The following is a 20,515-nucleotide window of genomic DNA, read 5'->3' as shown; positions in this document are numbered from 1 at the left end:
TCAGGAAGCTGAAGTAGCCTAGACACTGCCATGTTGCTGAGTGGATTGAGGACATAACAGATGAGAAAGCGCTTTGTAAACTATAAAGGACTGTAAAGGAAGACCTATTAATATTCAGTATTTTTGGAAATAATTCATTTCTGTATTCTCAGATGTGTAATACACATAATTATTAGCACCAGTAATAATAAGAACTCATTCTATTTCTTGAGTACCTGCTCTATGCCAAGGTGTACAGTAGGCATTTGTCAAAAATTTTCTCTAATCCTTACAACAATCCTGAAGGAAAAGGTATAATTATCCTCATTTTACATATGAAGAAACTAAGACTCAGAGAGGTTAAGAAATTTGTGCAAGGTCATATAGCTTAGCAAATTGCACAGGCAAGATTCTAGCCAAGGTTCTTCTAGTTCCAAAGCCTTGCTACACTTCTTTCAGGACAACTACAAATTGCTGAACACTAAGATGTCATTAGTGCTATAAAAATAACAAAAAGATGAAGTACTGTTACAATAAAGTAAAATGTTTGAACATTAAAAGCTGTATAAAACTTCCTATGTGACTAACAACTTCACAAAAACTCAAGACTACCACTTGCATCACAGGCAGAGGTAACAGCATGAACAATTGTTAAAAGATAACTGCTACACAAATACAGACAAATCAGTGTATGTAAAGCTGGTGAAATTTGAATAAGGTCAGTGGATTGTATCAATGTCAACTTCCTGTTTATGATACTGGACTATATGCTATCATTCGGGTAAACTAGATGAAGGGTACATGGGATCTTACTGTATTATTTCTCATAATTTCATATTAATCTACAATTATATCAAAATAAAAAATTAATTAAGAAAAAAGGGAATTATCTTGTTTTACTTACAGCAAAGTTACTCTGAGCTGCATAGTGCAAGGGTGTTGCTCCTTGGCTGTCAGATGGGATAGTTCCAGACTTATTTCTTTCTAAAAGGAGATGGACAATCTGTGCATGGCCTGAAAAAAGTACACAAAAAGGTAGTTACCACATACAAAGTAAATTAATTAATTTATTATCTATTTAAATGAAAGGAGTAAGAAAAATCACTAGCATAATGCAGCATTCAAAATGGTTTCTGAATTGCAACTCCCAATGTAGCTTCTTCTAGCTGCTCACTAACATAATGGTACAGGGTAGAACAAAGATGAAAATTTAAAACTCCAAAAACTTAATACTTCAATCAGGAATGAAATGACATTAATTATAATTGTCAGACTGAGAAAAAACTATATTAGGTACCCCTCATTGCATTTCCTGGCTTCACTTTACAAAACTGCCAGTAACAAAGAAGGGAAGGTGCTTCAGAGCCAGCCCTCTTAGCCTTCACTGTCCCTAGTCTCAAGTTTCCATTGCCCAAACAACCAGAACTGCATGGCTGTTCTCTTCTACTATTCAGATGGACAAACTACAATACAATCTCTTTTATCTCTGAGGCCTCTTCTCCATCCCCTGTAATCTCCCTCCCCTAATATTTTAACATCTAGGCAGTGATTTCAAATCCCAGAAAGCAAGTGGGCAAGTATGACGAGGAGGTGGCAGGACTGCTCTGCAGTGCATGCTGGAGGATGTAGTCTCCACAAATGAAGAAACATAGGGGAAAAGAAAAACAAAAAAACAAGAATGAACAAATCTGTTAACAGTATATGTAGGAAACCTGCATTTCATACACTCTATTGCTTCGGTGTGTTGGAGAACCAGGCAATGAAGAAGCAGCCATATTAGCAGAGCAAGGAAATATTGCATGAAAGCCAGGCAGAAAAGTAATTTGAGTGGGAGTTGTGCTTATCTATCTGCTTTCCAGATATGGTTTAAGACGGAGTTCTCCATTATACAAATGTAGGATGAAAGACAATCTACGCCATATAGGTAATCTAAACACACTTCATCAAACACATGTTTGAGTAATAAAGAGAAAAATTCAGTGAAGACTATATGAAGACATGCTACAGGACAGGGAAAAAGGAATACCACAAGGAAGACAAAGAGCATACCTCTGAAAATGATCTAGAGAACAATCCAGAGGAAAATTTCAGGAAACTGTTTGGCATCCTCAACTTAGTGCAGAAAGAGATGGCTTCTATGAAACAGAAACAGAATATCCTAAGAAGAAAACAGACTGAAATGAAAGAGTAATGGAAGGAAGTAAAAAGGAAATAAGATGAGATAAAAAGAAATATGGATAAGAGAAGAAAATAAGAATGCAATTTAAAATACAATCCATATAGAAGGTAGAAAGAAAGCAGAACTTATGGAACAAAAAGTCAATTTAGTGATGCGGAGACAAGTTTGCCAAGTAAGCCCAGAATCCTGAGGAAAACGAAAAAGGAATGAAACCACACATTGAAATGAAGTCTAAATAATAATTATGAATCTGACTATAAAACTGAATGCAAGCATAAAAATCATTTTCAAAAGAGACAATGCATAATGTAAAAACTAAAATCAAGATTATAATAACTGGGGGAAGGACATCAGATTATACGAACGAATACTGAAAGAGTGATGAGTACAAGTGTGTTAAATCCTTTATCTTAAAAAGGTGGGAGTAAATAGATGCCGTTTTGCTTTTGGCTCTGACTCAGGCTTAAAAAATTTTTGATAAATTTAAAAGTAACTACTAACAGAACCTAAAAACACTCCTAAAAACATTAGGCAATTCAAAACCAAATAACAACAAACCTAATTCATATACCAAAAGGCAGAAAACAAAGGAAACAGGAAGAAAACCAAAAAAATTAAGAAGAAACCTGAAACCACTAATAAAAGAGAACAGAATAGGAAAAAAAAAGACCAAATCATTTATCTTATAACTATAACTATTAAACAGTAAAACTCCTTCACTAAAATAGAAAGACTCCTTAGATTGCCCCCCCCACACAAAATCTAATACATACATATATAATATACACATATATACACTCTCTCATCTAAAATAGTGATCCCCAAAAAGGTTAAGTAAAAGGTATATCAGGACAATATAAAGGAAAAAAATCATAGTATTAGCACAAACATAAAATTAAAGCCCTCTTCCCACAAAATAAAGATACTGAATGTGAAAAGAGGATTATGTTCCATTTACATGTTGTCAATGAATGTGCATTACTTTTATAGCAAATCTTAAAAATTAAAACATGATGTTAAGGTTGGGTGTGGTGGCTCACACCTATAATCCTAGCACTCTGAAAGGCCGAGACAGGAGGATGGCTTGAGGTCAGGTGTTCTAGACCAGCTTGAGCAAGAGTGAGACCCTGTCTCCACCAAAAATAGAAAAAATTAGACAGGCCTGGTAGCTTGTAGTCCCAGACATGAGGGAGGCTGAGGCAGGAGGATTGCTTCAGCCCAGGAGTTTAAGGTTGCAGTAAGCCATGATGATGCCACTACAGGCCTAGGTGACAGAGTGAGACGCTGTCTTAAAAACAAAAACCAAGACCATGATGTTGAAATTAAAACTAATATTTAACAGAATAAATTTATATGACTATAATTTAATTTATATTATAAAATAATACACTATATCAATTAGAAATTAAAATAATTAAATAGGAGGTAGAAGCCAACAGGGGAAGAGAAAGCACAGAAATGTCCCTATAGTCATGCAGTTCCTTCTCCTGTTGATCCTTTGATTCACATACAACTTACCTAGTAAAGCTGCCCAGTGAAGTGGGGTTCGAAATAAGTTATCGTAAGACGTTATATTGCAGCTTTCGTATGAGGTCAAGACATCAACCACTGTCACATTCCCATCAGCAACTGCAAAGTGAAGAGGTGTTCGACCCTCGTAATCTTGCCAGTTCAGTAAAGACTCTGTAGGAGCAGCATCCTATTTTTAAGGAACCAGAGACTTCAGACATACATGGAATCCTCAATAAATTACATTTGGCATAAGTATTAACTGAGCAATTTTCTAAACAAAACCTCTATATTCTTTCACAGCACAAATAAAATGATAAATCCAGGAAAAAGTGTACAGTCTAAATCTTTAAAAATTTATTTTCATATTTAATTGTAAAAAGTACAGAAAAGAATATAATAACTACCACATACTATCTAGATTAAAAAGGTATCAACATTTTGCCTAATATGCTTTTGTTTCTGTTATGGATTCAGCTAAAGCTATATGTTTTATATCTTTGTACATATGTATGTACCTATAAACAATACATAAATTTTGTATGTGTTTTTAATATTTATAATTATGGCAATATACATGTATATCCTTTGACCTTTAAAAAGGCCATACCTGGACACACTGTAGTAAAACTGTAGAATGCCAAACAAAGAGAAAAATGTAAAAGTAGCCTGAGGGAAAAGATAGCTCATCTATAAGAGAATGACAATTAGCCTGATAACAGACTCCTCAAAAGCAATAGTATTAAGCAGAAAGTAGCAAGATAATATCCTGAAAGAGCTGAGAAAAATAGCTACCTAGGACTGTGTACAGAGAAACTATTTTTTCAAGAGCAAGGTTGAAAGGCAGACATTCTTAACAATTAACAACAGAGAGAGTTTATCACCAAAAGATCTATATAAAGGAACTCCTAAGAACCATTAATATATTTCAAGAGGTGAGGTAACTTTAGGGAAAATTTGAGATTCAAGAAAAAATGCAGAGCAAAGAAATTAGTTAACATGCAAGTAGAAATAATCATTGTACATACAAAATAATAATACTTTTAAAGTCTAATTTGTATATTAAAAACAAATATGACTAAATATTGGACTGCCGTAGCATTTAAGTTGGAAGTTGGAACAAAGTGATTAGAAAATATCAAAGAATCTACTGACAAATATTCAAAGTTAATAAAGAGTTTAGCAAATTGGTTAGATATATAACCAATGGACAAAAATATCAATTGCATTCCTATATACATGCAATAGTTACATATATATCCGAGATATGTTCAGAAATGTTCAAAGCAGCACTGTTTGCAAATAGCAAAAAACTAGAAACAGTCAAAATATCTGTCAATAATAGAATAAATAACATGTAGTTTATTCATAAAATGGAATACTATATAGCAGTAAAAATTAATATATCTACACACAGCAACAGAGATAAAAATCACCAGCATAAGGTTGAGCAAGAAAAGCACATTGTACAAGACAACATACAATGTAATTCCATGTGTCTAAAATTCAAAAACATTAAAAACTAAACATATTGTGTAGGGATACAAACAAATATGGTAAAACTACAATGAAAATGAGAGGAATGATAAACACAAATTTGGGACAGTTGTTGCCTCTGAGAAAAGAGAGAATACAATGGAATTGGGATCTGCCTCACTCAGGGAACTTCAAAGGTAATAGTAATACACAAGTTTTCTTAAACTTGATAGTGAGTATATGAGTATTTGTTGTTTCATTATTCTTTATATTGTACATGCATTTTACTGATACTTATATCTATTCACTGTTTAATAAAGACAAGTATAAAACAAAGTAAGGAAATGATAAAGATAAATTCAGGAAAGTAGTTGATGGGGAACAGGGATGAGCACATCGTACGGGCAATGAACACATTTAAAAATCGGAACAGAGAAAACTTCTAAGAGGTCTTAAATTATGGCATTAAAATATTCTATTTCTTAGGGGATGGGTCCATAAACGTTTGTTGTATTCTTTTGATTCATAATTTGCTTGTATGTCCTGTATATGCTTTTGTATGTATTGGATAATTTGTAATACATTTTTTTAAAAGGCCATTCAGGTTTGGCAGCACCATTCTACTCACCAGAATGCATCTCACTGTATGAACGGCACTTGGATCTTTATGGTTGGCTGCCCAGTGAAGTGGGATCTTGCCTTCGACATCAGGAATTCCAATGTTGGAATCATGCTTGATAAGCAGCTTCACGTGCTCAGGGTTATTATAGTAGGCACTCCAGTGCAGAGCTGTTTGCTGCAAATAGCAATAGCAACAACAATAACAACAGTAACAACAACACCAAACTTTCCCCAAGCTTTTATTGTGTGACAGGCACTGTCATAAGGGTTTTATGCAGTGTTCCCCCCCTTATCCTCAATTTTACTTTCTGCAACTGTGGTCAGAAAATATTAAATAGAAAATTCCAGAAATAATTTATAAGTTTTAAATTACACATCACTCTGAGTAGCGTGATGAAATCATGCACTGTCCTGCTCTGTCCTGCCCAGGACATGAATCCTCCCTTTGTCCAGTACATTCCTGCCCATTAGTCACTTAGTAGCCAACTTGGTTATCATATCAACAGTCAAGTTATCAGAATCGCAGTGCTTGAGTTCAAATAACTACTTACTTAATAATGGCCCCAAAGCTCAAGAGTAGTGATGCTGACAATTCAGATATGCCACAGAGCAGCTATAAAATACTTCATTTAAGTGAAAAGGTGAAAATTGTATGCTGAAGTTTGCTAAGATCTATGGTAAGAATAAATCTTCTATCTATGAAATTGTGAAGAAGGAAAAAGAAATTCATGCTAGTTTTGCTGTTGCATCCTAAACTGCAAAAGTTATAGCCACAGTGTGTAATAAGTGCTTAGTTAAGATGGAAACTTAAATATGTGTGTGGAAGACATGAACAGCAATGTGTTGCTACTGGCAGCAATTGGGTTTGGTATTATTCACGGTTTTAGGCATCCACTGGGGGTCTTGGAACTTATCCCTCATGGATAAGGGGGGACTACTGTATATTTAATCTCATGTGGTCATCATGACATCTCTGAGAAATAAGTACTCTTTTTAATTTACATGTGATAGATGATGAAACTGAGCACAGGAGGATAAGTAATCTGCTCAAGGACATAAAGGAAGTAAGTAGCTGAACTGAGATTTTAACCCAGGCAGTCTGACTCCAGAATCTGACCTCTTAATTATGACAGTCATCTAATTTATAAGGTACTAATAATAAGACTGAGAAAGAGAAAAGCAGCCCAATACTTTATGATAATTATCAATGAGGTAATGATTATGATATTGTTCTTCTGGTTATCACCAAGCACCTTAAGAATTTGATAGGATGTTTTGAATTTTAATATATATCAAAAAGAAGATCCATGCATAGGAAATTTATGGATCAGACATCTGTTCCTTATATCAAAAATAAATTTAAATTTAATTATAATTTTACAGGATAAATTGCTAGGCTTAGTTACTGATGAAAGATACATTTTGAAAATATAGCATCACTTGCTTTTGTCAATCTAAATAACAGAGAGAGGCTCTCAAAAAGAAAATGATGTTTATTCAGGAATAGGGCATTGAAATGGGAATACGAGTGCGATAGTAAACTATGTGTATATTCACAAAGGTATAGGAAGACAAAGATTTTTAAAGAAAACATGAGGAGGATTACATAATTGTTTTGAAATTATTATCCTTGGCTATAAGGATCAATAACAAGGGTGATGCCAGTCTGAGGTTGGACAGGCAGTTGCTAGGCAGATGTCCTTGCAGAACTATTTTTTGTGTAACGTTGCAATGGCCTTCATACAAGGTTGCAGTTTTTGCAGTCTTTTGTGATAGTTTTGTTATGAGGTAAACAAGCATGAGAACCTTTTCTTTACAGCCTTCCCCAGCTCTATTTGTCAGGGTTTTTTTTTGTTTGTTTTTTTTTTAACATAGCAACTCCATTTTTTTATTTTTTATTTTTTGTTTGTTTTTCAGCTCATTATGGGGGTACAAAAGATCAGGCTATATACAGTGCCCATGCCTCCCCATCCCCCCGAGTCTGAGCTTCAATTGTGTCCATTCCCTAGACAGTGCACATCATACTCATCACGTAGGTGTGCACCCCTCCCCTCTCCCCACCCCATCCCCCCAAGTCAGAACTTCAAGCGTGTCCATTCTCCAGGCAGTGTGCATTGCACTCATCAAGTAGGTATACACCCATCCCTTCCACCCAGCCCCGACCTCTGTCCGATACCCAATTGGTGTTATTCCCAAATGTGCACTCAGGGAAACCAGTTTGCTGGTGAGTACATGTGGTGCTTGTTTTTCCATTCTTGGGATACTTCACTTAATAGAATGGGTTTCAGCTCTCTCCAGGAGAACCAAAGAGATGCCATATCGCCATTATTTCTAATAGCTGAGTAATATTCCATGGTATACATATACCATATTTTGCTAATCCATTCATGAATTGATGGGCATTTGGGTTGTTTCCACATCTTTGCGATTGTGAATTGTGTTGCTATAAACATTCGGGTGCAGGTGTCTTTTTTATAGAATGACTTTTGTTCTTCTGGGTAGATGCCCAATAACGGGATTGCTGGATCGAATGGTAGGTCTACTTGAATCTGTTTAAGGTATCTCCACATTGCTTTCCACAGGGGCAGCACTAGTTTATAGTCCCACCAGCAGTGTTTGAGTGTACCTATCTCTCCACACCCACGCCAACATGTATAGTTTTGGGACTTTTTGATAAAGGCCGTTCTCACTGGAGTTAAGTGATATCTCATTGTGGTTTTGATTTGCATTTCCCTGATGATTAGAGATGTTGAACACTTTTTCATATGTTTGTTAGCCATTTTTATATCTTCTTTTGAAAAATTTCTATTCATGTCCTTTGCCCACTTTTTGAGAGGGTTGTTCGATTTTTTCTTACTGATTTTCCTGAGTTCTAAATAGATTCTTGTTATCAGTCCTTTATCTGATGTGTAGTATGCGAAAATTTTTTCCCATTCTATAGGTTGTCTGTTTACTCTTGTGACTGTTTCTTTGGCTGTGCAGAAGCTTTTTAATTTGATCAGGTCCCATTTATTTATCTTTGTTGTTGCTGTGATTGCCTTAGGGGTCTTCTTCATAAATTCTTTGCCTAGGCCAATGTCTGTAAGAGTCTTTCCTACGTTTTCTTCTAGAATTCTAATAGTTTCTGACCTAAGGTTTAAGTCCGTTAACCACTGTGATTTGATTTTTGTGAGGGGTGAGAGCTGTGTGTCCTGTTTTAGTCTTCTACATGTGGATATCCAGTTTTCCCAGCACCATTTATTAAATAAGGAATCTTTTCCCCAGAGTATGTTTTTATCTGCTTTGTCAAAGATTAGATTGCTATATGAGGATGGTTTTATATTTGGATTTTCCGCTCTGTTCCACTGGTCTGTGTCCCTGCACTTGTGCCAGTACCAGGCTGTTTAAAGAACCACAGCCTTGTAGTATAGTTTGAAGTCTGGCAAATTAATACCTCCCATTTTGTTTTTGTTGTTTAAGATTGCTTTTGCTAAACGGGGTCTTCTCTGGTTCCATACAAAGCGTAAAATTATTTTTTCTATGTCTGTGAAAAAAGATGTTGGTAATTTAATAGGGATTGCATTGAATCTGTTAGATAACTTTGGGCAGTATAGACATTTTAACAATGAGCAACTCCATTTTGATTTTGACAACTTTCACACTTTATTTTAGATAAAAGTTAAAAATCATCATCCTAAACTTGTTGAAGTTGCTCTAAAATCTCTTCTGCCATTTTTATCAACATACTTCTGTAAGACTTGTTTCCCTATTAGGAGAAACATTATTAAGGAAAAACATAGAAACTGTTTAGATAAACGTTATCCTTTATGATTAGCACTGCCACCACTCCAATCTAAAATTAGATAATTGAATGAGGAGGAACCAAGCTCATGTTTCATATTCAGAACTTTAAAAACTGACATACGTGTTATTCATTCAAAGTATACCTATCAGCATTTAATATGAAGTCACTAACTCATTAGTTTAAACTGCAGATCAAAAAAAAATAGCAATTTAGTTGCCTATAACCACATTTTCAATAAATAACACGTACAATTTTTGTAATTCTTTTCTTTTCCTATGTTATGTTTGTTCTGATTATATTTACTGAAATGTAATATTATGTCTGTTGAACCTAATAGTAAGATAGTAAAAAGTTGGGGCTTGTATTTTCTATGTCTCTGTTTTTTATTTTTCTAGTACAGTAATCCTTTTTTTATTGTGGTAAAATATATATACACAAATGTTTATATATATCAAATATATATAAACAAAATTTGCCATTTTAACTGGTTTGAAGTATACAGTTCGGTGGTATTTCCCTTGTTGTACAGCCATCACCACCAACCATCTCCAGAACTTTTTCATCTACCCAAAGTGAAACTCTGTACTCATTTAACAATAACTTCACATTCTCACCTCCCTCCAGCTCCTGGCAACCACCATTCTACTTTTCTGTCCCACTGCATTTGATTACTCTGGATACCTCATAAGTGGAATCATACAATATTTGTCATTTTGTGTCTGAATTATTTCGTTTAGCATAATGTGTTTTTCAGTTTATCCACATTGTAGCATGTGTCAGAATTTCATTCCCTTTTAAGGCTGAATATTCTGTTGTATATATAGACTACATATAGATACCACATTTTGATTATCCAGTTATCCATCAATGGACATTTGGGTTGTTTCCATCTTTTGGGCATTGTAAATAATGCTTCTATTGAACATGGATGTCTAAATACCTGTTTGAGTTTTAATTATTAATTAATTTTAATTATGTTGGGTATATAGCCAGGAGTAAACTGCTGAATCACATGGTAATTCTCTATTTAATTTTTGAGGAATTGCCATGCTGTTTTCCACAGTGGCTGTACCATTTTACATTCCCACCTGTAAGCACATGGGTTTAAATTTCTCCACATCCTTTCAATGCTTGTTATTTTCTGTTATTGTATTAACAGTAATGGCCATCCTAAGGGGTGGGAAGTGTTAGCTCATTGTAGTTTTGGTTTGCTTTTATCTAATGATTAGTGATGTTGAACATCTTTTCATGTGATCCTTGGCCATTTGTATATCTTCTCTGGAGAAATGTCTATTCAAGTTCTTTGCTCATTTTTAAATTAGATTGTTTGGGGTTTTTCATTGTTCATTTTTAATGTATGTTATAAAATAATTGATCTGTGACAGATTGGAAAATTTAAAAAAACTGATCCCTCACCACAAGTAGTTTGAGAATCACTAACCTAGGCTTTTGTCTGGCTTTCTTCTCTGCTGTACTATGCAGATGAATTTTCCATCTGTCTGACCAGATAACCTCCCCTCACTGTTGAACAACAGAGGAATATAGATACTGGAAGACAGCAAGAAGGAGTTCCTAGAGTATATTGGGAAAGACATTATAAAGCCCCAAGACATTTGTTGCTTCTTAAGTGATTAATGAGTCTTTGTGGATTGATCAAAGTACTTTTTTCAGTCAAATATTAGCACTACAAATGCTGTGAGTTAGGAATAATATTAACATACAATAGTTGTAAAGTTAAAGTTGATCTCAGAACTCTGGGTGACTACTAAACAAAATCTGAAAACTACATAAAGAACACCATGGGTGTGAAAGGATTATTGAATATAAACCCAATGGATTTAATCATAAGGGTTTAATTACATGGGAGCACTGGAGTGAGCAAGATGCTATGACTAAGTGCATGATAGAAAGGAAGAGGATTATTGTACTTGTCTCACTAAAGACCACATTTATTTTTTCCTTGTGAAGGATGATCAGAGCATCAATCTATACAATGATTAGTGCATATACCATGTTAAAATTCAAGAGAAGGGAAGATAATGTATCTTAGTTACAAATGCCAGAGCAGATGTTAGAACTGAAATGAAACTAATAATTATTTAATAGCTAACATGTATTAAGGGCATATTATGCACTGGGCATTATGCTAAGCAATTTATATGTATTATTTCATTTTATCTTCAATAACCCTATTATCCTTTTTTCACATATGAGAACATTGAGGCATAGAGGACTTAAGGACACACAAGTGAATGGTGGTTTCTGGGTTGAAACCCAAGAAGTTTGATGCCAAAGCCCAGGCCATTAAACCATTATGCACTTAGTACATTGCCTGGGACATTTGGTCACTATGAATCTAACCACATATCACAACTACCTGTCAATTTATTGGGTTTTGGAATTAGACAGGCTTGGATTTGAATTCTATTATAGTTTTGCCACTTGCATCTTGGGCAAAATTTTAATCTTTCTGAGCTTTAGTTATTTCACCTGTAAAAAGGAGATGATACTACCTACCACATATGGTTGCTAAGAGGATAAAATGACAGAGTTTAAGTGAAATACTTTTCTGGGCTATATGGAGACTTGGAATTGTTCTACCATGTGTATGGTGGTAATTTAGGTCTTCTTCCTTGAGGTTTCACATCATAAAAGGAAGTATTTGCTTTCTGATCTTATTTGTCTTTGATTTTGACAATACCTTGTTTTTATCCTGTGTATCCACTTCTCCTGGTGCCATAAACTTCAGCAGGAGTGCCAAACACTTAGGGCTCCTGTGCCGGGTGGTTAAGTGCAAAGGAGTCATCTCTTCTAGATCCTTTTGCATCCAGTTTGCTCTGCGTGTAAGTAAGAGTTTCATGAAACGATAATTTCCCTAAATAAAAAACAAGAGATGATAAGAAGAAATTTACTTTGGGGCCAAAACATTTTTTAAATTTTAAAATGTTTTAAGTATTTTAATTAGCCTCCTAGAACAATAACATTCAGAGAAATTAATAAAAGAAAAAATACATATAATTCTACTACACTAAGATATCAAATATTTTATTTTTTTCAAGTTTCCTTCCAACCACTATCTACATGAATATCACTTACATAGTGGCTGGTCAATGTTTTATTGGGTGAAGGCAACATGTTTTATTTAACCAGTTTATTATTTCTGGATAGTTTCAATATTTAACGATATTTTCTTTTATAGAAAATGTCCTGATGTATACCTTTTATCACATAGTTTGATTTTCTTAATTTTTTCATAAGGATAAATTATCAGGAAACAAATTGCTGAGTCAAAAAGTTTGTACATTTTATGGTGTTTGGTATATTTTCCAAATTGCTATCTAGTAACAACAATGTGTGAGTGTATTAGTTCAAGCACATTCCAACCAATATAGTACCTATTATTTATATTCAAAGTATCATAACCTTGTGAAATAAGCAAAGATGTTAAACCCCAATTTATAGGTCAGGGAATTGAGATTCAAAGGGTAATCCTTTGTTTTGCACGTGGTCCTTTGGTTAATAAGGAGGGGATGGGTTAGTTTTCTTGAAGAGAGATATTTATGGGTACAACTAAGGTAGAAGCTGCTTACTCAAAGTTTGGATCTCATACAGTCACCTAAACACCAACCCAGAAGTCATCGTAGGCCCATGCGTTTGTAGGCAATACTCTCCACATTACTTAAATCCTCTAATCTGGTATAATCAACCCACCTGGAGAAGGAAGCTTAGCTACAAGGGCTACAGCAATACAGTGTTCAGGATCCAGGCCAGTCATTACATAGTAAGTTTGTGTAATATGGGAACTTTGAAACAAAACAAAACAAAACAAAACAAAATCTCCAAAATTGCTCTTGTCTGAGATCCTCACTTCCAATTCTGGTTGAAGACTTCTGTTTGCTTGGTACCACAGATATTTCAAGGTTAACATGACCAAACAGTATTGCATGATCAAGTTCTCTGCCCACTTCATGCCTATTTATCTGTCCCTATTCAAGGCATAATGGTAGGCAGGGTTATTTATCCTTCTTATCTTCTGAGATCCTCCACATCCTTAACCTTGTTAGAAGTAAGGCCCTTTAGTATTATAATACATTGATGTTCTACTATAAGGGGCTATCGATATTAGTAAGGAAGACATTGTTAATCAAGCAGACCACCCACTGTGAAGACTGTGAAGACTGTGAGGCTGTAAGGCCAAGGGTGGGGGGGGAGTGCGGCGGGGGGGGGGGGCGTCTATCTGGAGCTAGAATGAGGTGCAGAAGGATAAATGAGACTTGCCTGCTTGCCTACAAGGGCAGAGATAAGAAGAGATAAGAAAGACCAAGGCTAGGAAAAAGAGTCCATAAGACTGTGACTCATCTTCATTATTTCCTCTCAGAGAGGCTGTCCTTGATGACCCTTAGCAGAACTTATTTTGTACCTTTTCATTTCCTTCATAGTACTTTTCTCAGTTTGTAGTTACATACATTAATACATTCGTTTGCTTACCTTCACTGTGACCCCTCCCCCCTTATAAACTGTGAGCTCCATGAAGGAAGAGACTATGTTTTATCAACCACTGTGCTCAATATAGTTCCTGGCACAAAATAGGTGATTAATAAATATTACCTGAAGGATTGGGTGAAAAAAGAAGTGAAGTATCTTCCAGATATTTTTGTTTTTACTTAAAAATTCCTATAGTTGCTACATTAGATCATAACAGTTAAGAATCTTAATTCTCAAAATATCTAGCATTTGATTATTCTTTTCAATGTTTTGTTTATTTGAGCCTCATTAATGTACATCATTTACCAGGACTTCTCATTTCATTCAGTGCCAGCTCTTAACAAAGAAGGTGCTAAAATTTCCTCAAGAGGGCACCCTGCTCTAAATTTCTTGCCATCTTTTTAAAAAAAGAAAAAGTGCCCAGGAAAAACAAATCTATGACACTTCATACTGAAAAACAAGGTTTGACCTTTCTGAGCATAACATTTCAAATATTACAGAATAATTCATCATGACCTTTTAAAGATATTCAATCAGACAGTCATTTTGATCGTGAAATTAGAGAAAAAGGGAAGGAGAAAAAGGAAACTAGTATATGTTGGTAGGTGTAACTACTGAGTTCCAGACACAGTGGTTGGCATATTTACATTTTACATTATTCTGGGGACTCTACCTACGTAAGACATGGTACATCTCAGTAATAATATTTATTCATTCATTCATTCTTTAATTCAACAGATAGTCACTTAGCCTTGTTATAAAGTAAACAATAGTACAATATTAGCACTTCACATGTTACATACTCTTTGACATAATTTCATCTTTCCTTATCACAGAACTATTAATACAAACTAAAATTTTTACAGATTATTCTCCTGTGCCTCTATTTTCTCATCTGTAAAACAGGAGATAATAGTATCTGAAATTATTATGCATATGAAATGAGATAAATAACATTTGTAAAAGTACTTAGAACAGTGCACAAAGCAAATGCTCAGTGAATGTTTGCCATTATTTTGACTAATTTTCCAGTGTAGAGAAGGCACCAAAATGTAGATGGTCAGGTGGAACCAGGAATGGCCCATGAGAGAGGCCATGTAGACAGGAAGATGTTATCGTAATATACATGGTTCAGCTAGTGATTAAGGAGAGAACCAAGATTAGGAACAGGTAAAAGTAAAAATAGTTAGAATGTTATAAATAGAGTTATCTTCTGGGGATACATTTTAAGATGCCCAGTAAATACCTGAAATCACAGAGAGTATCAAACTCTCTATATACTGTTTCTACCTATACATACACACCTGTGAAAAAGTTTAATTTATAAATTAGGCACAGTAAGAGATTAACAGCAGTAACTAATAATAAAATAGAACAATTACAATAATAAGTAATAAAAGTTATGTGAATGTGGTCTCTTTTTTTCTTTCAAAATACCTTAAAATTTTCAGACTGCAGTTGACCATGGTAACTGAAACCTCAGAAAGCAAAACCATGGATAAGGGAGGACAACTGCGTGATTTATCTGCTTTTTTTTCTTACATTGAGAAATATGTCTATAGTCTACCTACAGATAATGATGATATAGGATCAACAAGGGCATACCCAATAGGAATTTAGCTGGTACCTGGGAAGGGATCCAATTCCAAAAGACAGAGACTCACTGGATATTATCAACAAAGGCTGTGGCTAGAAACGATATAATTCACTTGGACCAAGACCAACCTCCTTGGTCTCATGGACACACATTTATTAAATGCCCACTGTATGCAAATTCAATCTCTGGGAATGGGCAGAAGGGACAGACAACTTTAAGAGCTAAAATCAGGAGAATATCTCAAGTGTCAGTGAAAAAGGGGAAGATACCAGTTTGAGGCAGCAAGCTAGTTTGACAACCCTCTGAGAGCTGTATGACCCTGGAGACCACACATGTTACAGGCCACTTTGCTTCCTGTAAAGCCCCCTCAATATGAAACAGACAAAATGCCTAAGTACTTCCTTGATATTGCTTGAACTGAGGACTTCTTAAGTTTTCAGGAATATTCTTATAAGGCAAATACTTTGGGAAAGATTTGGAAGGTAATCATTTAGGACTGCCTCCTGAAACTGATCCTGAAGCGAGTGAGGACTGTTTGTTTTGGGATCTGCTTTTATAATTTCTTACTGGGCAGGAAACAGTATGAGTGAAGGAGATAATAGATCAAAAGAGTATATGTTCTTAAGAAAACTCTGATGGAAAGTGAGCAGAAGTAAGGGAGCTAAAGTTACAGGATGGTCTTGATTTAGTCACTGAAAGGACATTTCTGATCTGATCAGGTCCATTGTGCCTCTGAAACGTGAAAACATTTCCCAGTGTTTCTGAGACAGTGAATAAAATGTTTTTCTTGTTTTTTGTTTTTCATCAGGTAGTTATAATTCTCAATCTTCCTGTAAGTATTAAAAAGAGTTTCTTTTATTTTGGTCTGTCACAAAAATGATTATAATTGAATTTTCCCCAAATGTACAAAAAGGAGTATAATTTCTGAAAGGGTAAAAGAGAACGAAAAAGCTCTCTGACATGGAGAAGAGCACTTGAAATGAATCTGGGAAAGAAATCAGCCCCAAAGGCCAATTTTAGCTTTATCCTTCTGTCTGTCCAGTTCTCTGAGGATAAACTCCTTTTCTAGAAAAAAGCATATAGTTATCTAATCTTAATAACAATGATATGGAGATTTTGAGTGAAATATTTTGATGTTTTGCTTTAGATTTTTCATTTTTCAGAAATGAAACATAACAGATATGGTTAATTATTCCTTTGTGTCCCCAATTCTTCCTCTTTGGAGACTCCTGAACTGGATATGTTTACCATTCCAATGAATGGTTTTATACTTTTATTTCATATGCACACACAGACACACACACATGCGTAAACTACATAGTATTGTTTTACATGTTTTCAATCTTTATATAAACAGTCCTGTTTGAATCACTTGCCATTTTTTACTCAAAGCAATATTTTTGAAATTTATCCAAGTTTCTTTGGTTTACATACTTTCATAGAGTATTCTGTCATATGAAAATAATATATTTATTCTTCTCTAGAGGAATATTTAGTATGTTTCTCATTTTTCACTAGTACAAACAATATTGTTATGAATATTTTTGTATATATTGCCTGGTAAGTGTGCAAGAATTTCTGAAACTGCTGGGTTGAAAATGCTCTCAAAGTAGTTACTCCAACTTACATTCCCATCATTAGAATTCCTGTTTCTCCACATCCTCATCATACTTGTTTTGGTTTTGCCATACTTGCTAACTTTTGCCAATCTAATGGATATACAGTTGTGTTTTAATTTGTACTTGCCTAATTGAGGTGGAACGTTTTTATGTTTGTTGGCTATTTGTTTCTTCTTCCGTAAACAGCCTTGTGTTGTTTACTCATTTCTGAGCTTGGCTATTTGTCTTTTTCTTACTGCTCTATAGAAGTTCTTTGAGCTTCTATAGCAAGATCCTGGATTCTGGATACTGATTCTTGGTTGGTTTTGCATATATCTTATCCCTTTGTGTGACTTATCTTTTTGCTTTATGTTCTTCCACTAGGAAAGAATTCATAATCTGAATGGTGATAGTATTAGCTTTCTTTGCATTAGATTTCTTCATATATTTTGGAATTTTTGTTTGTGGGTTCATTTTCTTTCTTTCTTTCTTTCTTTTATTTTTTTTTTTAGAGATGGGGTCTTGCTCTGTCACCCAGGCTAGAGAGCAGTGGCACAACTGTAGCTCACTGGAGCCTTGAACTACTGGGGCTCAAGTGATCCTCCTGCCTCAGCCTCCTGAGTAGCTGGGACTATAGGCACATGTCACCATGCCTGGCCTTTTTTTCCATTTTTTGTAGAGATGGGGTCTTGCTGTGCTGCCCAGGTTGGTCTGGAACTCCTGTGTTCAAGTGATACTTCTACCTCAGCCTCTGGAGTCACTGGGATTAGAGGCATGAGGATTTTATTTTATTTTCTACCTGGCTACTATTTTTTTTATTTTTTGTAGAGACAGGGTCTTGCTATTTTGCTCAGGCTGGTCTTGAACTCCTGGACTCAAGTGATCCTCCCGCCTCGGCCTTGCAGGTTCATTTTAAGGAGAAGTTTGTTTGCCGTTGTTTTTCATTTGTTTTTCTTCCTTCTCTTTGCTCACCCTTATAGCTGCTTCCACCCAGCTCCTCGTCCATTATAAGAAACTGGTCTTAAATGGTCTTGGAGCCCTGTCTCCAGTGATATTAGGGATGTCACAGTTATTGTCACTGAGCTGGTGCATAGCTTCCTGGTCCTGAAGCTTGGACTAGGTCCTGTTTGTCTATTTCTCTAGACAAACAGCTTCCTTTAAAGCTATAGCCTCATAGTAAGGCAAACATTATCCCCCAATTTTAAGTATTTTCTTGGCTTTAGCACAAATATGATCACCTTTCAATCATTCAGTGGAAAGGAAGGGGGTATCTTCCTGAAGGAGATGTATCCGAAATCATATTCTACAAGATCGGTGTCTGTTCCTGGTAAGTGCCTTTATCACTAACTTCTAGACCATTAGCAGCGGATCTTCAAAACATTCTGGATCCTCACCTCTACATTTCTTCCCCTAATGGCTACCATATTTTCTATATCTGCCTTCTCTTTATTTTATTTTATTTTTTTATTTCACTCAGGCTGGTCTTGAACTCCTGAGCTCAGGCAACCCTCCCACCTCAGCCTCCCAAAATGCTAGGATTATAGGCATGAGCCACAGCGCCCAGCCTGCCTTCTCTTTAGCTGAGACAATTACTTTAACAGACTTCAATACCCCATTCTTGCCTAACATTGCCAATAGCAGCCCTTTTTCCCACTGGAATACCAAAGAGGTATTTTTGGTATATTTTCCCAAAATCAATAGTTTGGGAGCTACATGTTTCCCAATTAATCTCTTTGCATTCTTGTTCTCTTTGTGTCCCCAGTGCTTATATTTACTCTCATTGTAGTTCAGGGGAAAACAAATGTTCACTATATATACACAAATGTTCATTATATTTTTTGTTCATTTATAGGTTTGTATGTAATTTTATCCTGGAAATATAACTATATTTATAATAGCACATACAAATGTAAAGTAGGCATTCCATTGTATTTCATTCCAAATCCTAACCATATTATATACCAAAAATACATTATTTAAAATTGGATAGAAAAATAGATACATGATGTGTTATTATTAATTCTTATGGTACCTATATAGTTATATATTTATAAGCTCTCAAGCCATTTATGGTATTAATTTTTAAAAAGAATCAGTATCCCTAGGAAGTACATAGGTTAAAAGTATCAGTAATTTCATTTTATCAACTTTTCTGTGGTGGTTGCAGACACAAATGAGTTTTGGAAATACTATAATAGTGTTAAGAGAGGCAATCTGCCATGTTCCTTGAGTGTCCCTGCATGTGCCTTGTTCCTTGAGTGTACTTGCAGGCGTGCCAAGAAGGCAAAGCGCTGAACTCCTCTTTACTGGGGCCATTTCTCAGAGTAGGGTTTGCAGTGAGCAATCTCAAGGGATGAAGCAACGTCACCAGTTTAGCATGTTTCAGATGTTACACAAACCCACTGTGTGCTGTGTCCCTCTGGGTCCTCTTTATTGCCTCCATGATTCCTGTCAGGGGCAGGGCAAGAGAAACTGATGCAAACATGCAGGTACTCATGCTACTTGCTATGCCACCAGTAATAGAGCTTTTTGTCTCTGATGAGAGTCTTGTGTCTTCTGTCAGCATCTGTAGCTAAGTTATTACCTTGTAAGTATGGTAAAATTAAATCCCAGAACTGACAAGACAATAAAAGGTGATGAGATGCTGACAGAGACATAGTTTTCCTGAAGAATAATAAGGGCCCTGTGGGTCCATCCTCAGGCATCCTCAGGTTCAAGGATGAGAAGACTCCCTGAGATCATGCCGAGGTGGAGGGCAAGGTTGGGTGTAAGGGACTCCACCATCTTATCTGTTAATGAGTCTGAATGGTGAGAGGTAGGATTAAAGCATGCTGCCCAAATAGTGCCTTTGTCTTTGTTCACCTTCCCCTGGGCAGGCAGGGGAAGGGATGTCACATAAGGATGGGGCAGCAAGCTGAAAGGCAGTGTTGTTGTGGCTGCTAAGCCAAGGGATCTCTAAAACAGAAATGAACGGTGAGAGCAATGAGGACCTTGCTCTTCGATACAGAATTTTGGGTGGACTGAAAACATCAGAAGTTCATTTGGTTGAGACATGAGTGAGCAGCTGCTCAAAAGTGAAAGTGAATGCAAAGCCTTGCCTAGTAGCACAGAGTCAACTGCACTATGTGCTGATCCCTGCTGTGGCCTGACTTGTTTGGCAATGAGGACAAAGCACTGGGTAGAGAGATGGCCACTGTCTGAAGCAAAGCCGCTGGCTTAATGGTTCCCTAAATGCCTTGGCTTGGTTTACTTACGATTTGGCTAAATTAAAACATGATGGTGTCCAT

General features: G+C 35.7%; 1 protein-coding gene across 1 annotated transcript in view; it reads right to left on the bottom strand.

Moving 5' to 3' along the window:
• The window catches only part of INVS (inversin), a 151,225-nt gene that overhangs the window by 46,288 nt on the left and 84,422 nt on the right, over positions 1-20,515 (bottom strand). Inside the window, exons 4-7 of the mRNA XM_069474481.1 lie at positions 12,250-12,423; positions 5,772-5,939; positions 3,677-3,857; positions 884-993 (exon numbers count right to left, since the gene is read on the bottom strand). Coding sequence (XP_069330582.1) covers positions 884-993; positions 3,677-3,857; positions 5,772-5,939; positions 12,250-12,423 — 633 coding nt within the window. The remainder of the gene's footprint in view (positions 1-883; positions 994-3,676; positions 3,858-5,771; positions 5,940-12,249; positions 12,424-20,515) is intronic.

The sequence above is a fragment of the Eulemur rufifrons genome, chromosome 7 (genome assembly GCF_041146395.1).
Source record: "Eulemur rufifrons isolate Redbay chromosome 7, OSU_ERuf_1, whole genome shotgun sequence".
In the NCBI taxonomy this organism is placed as follows: domain Eukaryota; kingdom Metazoa; phylum Chordata; class Mammalia; order Primates; family Lemuridae; genus Eulemur; species Eulemur rufifrons.
This window is presented reverse-complemented; position numbering and strand designations above follow the sequence as displayed.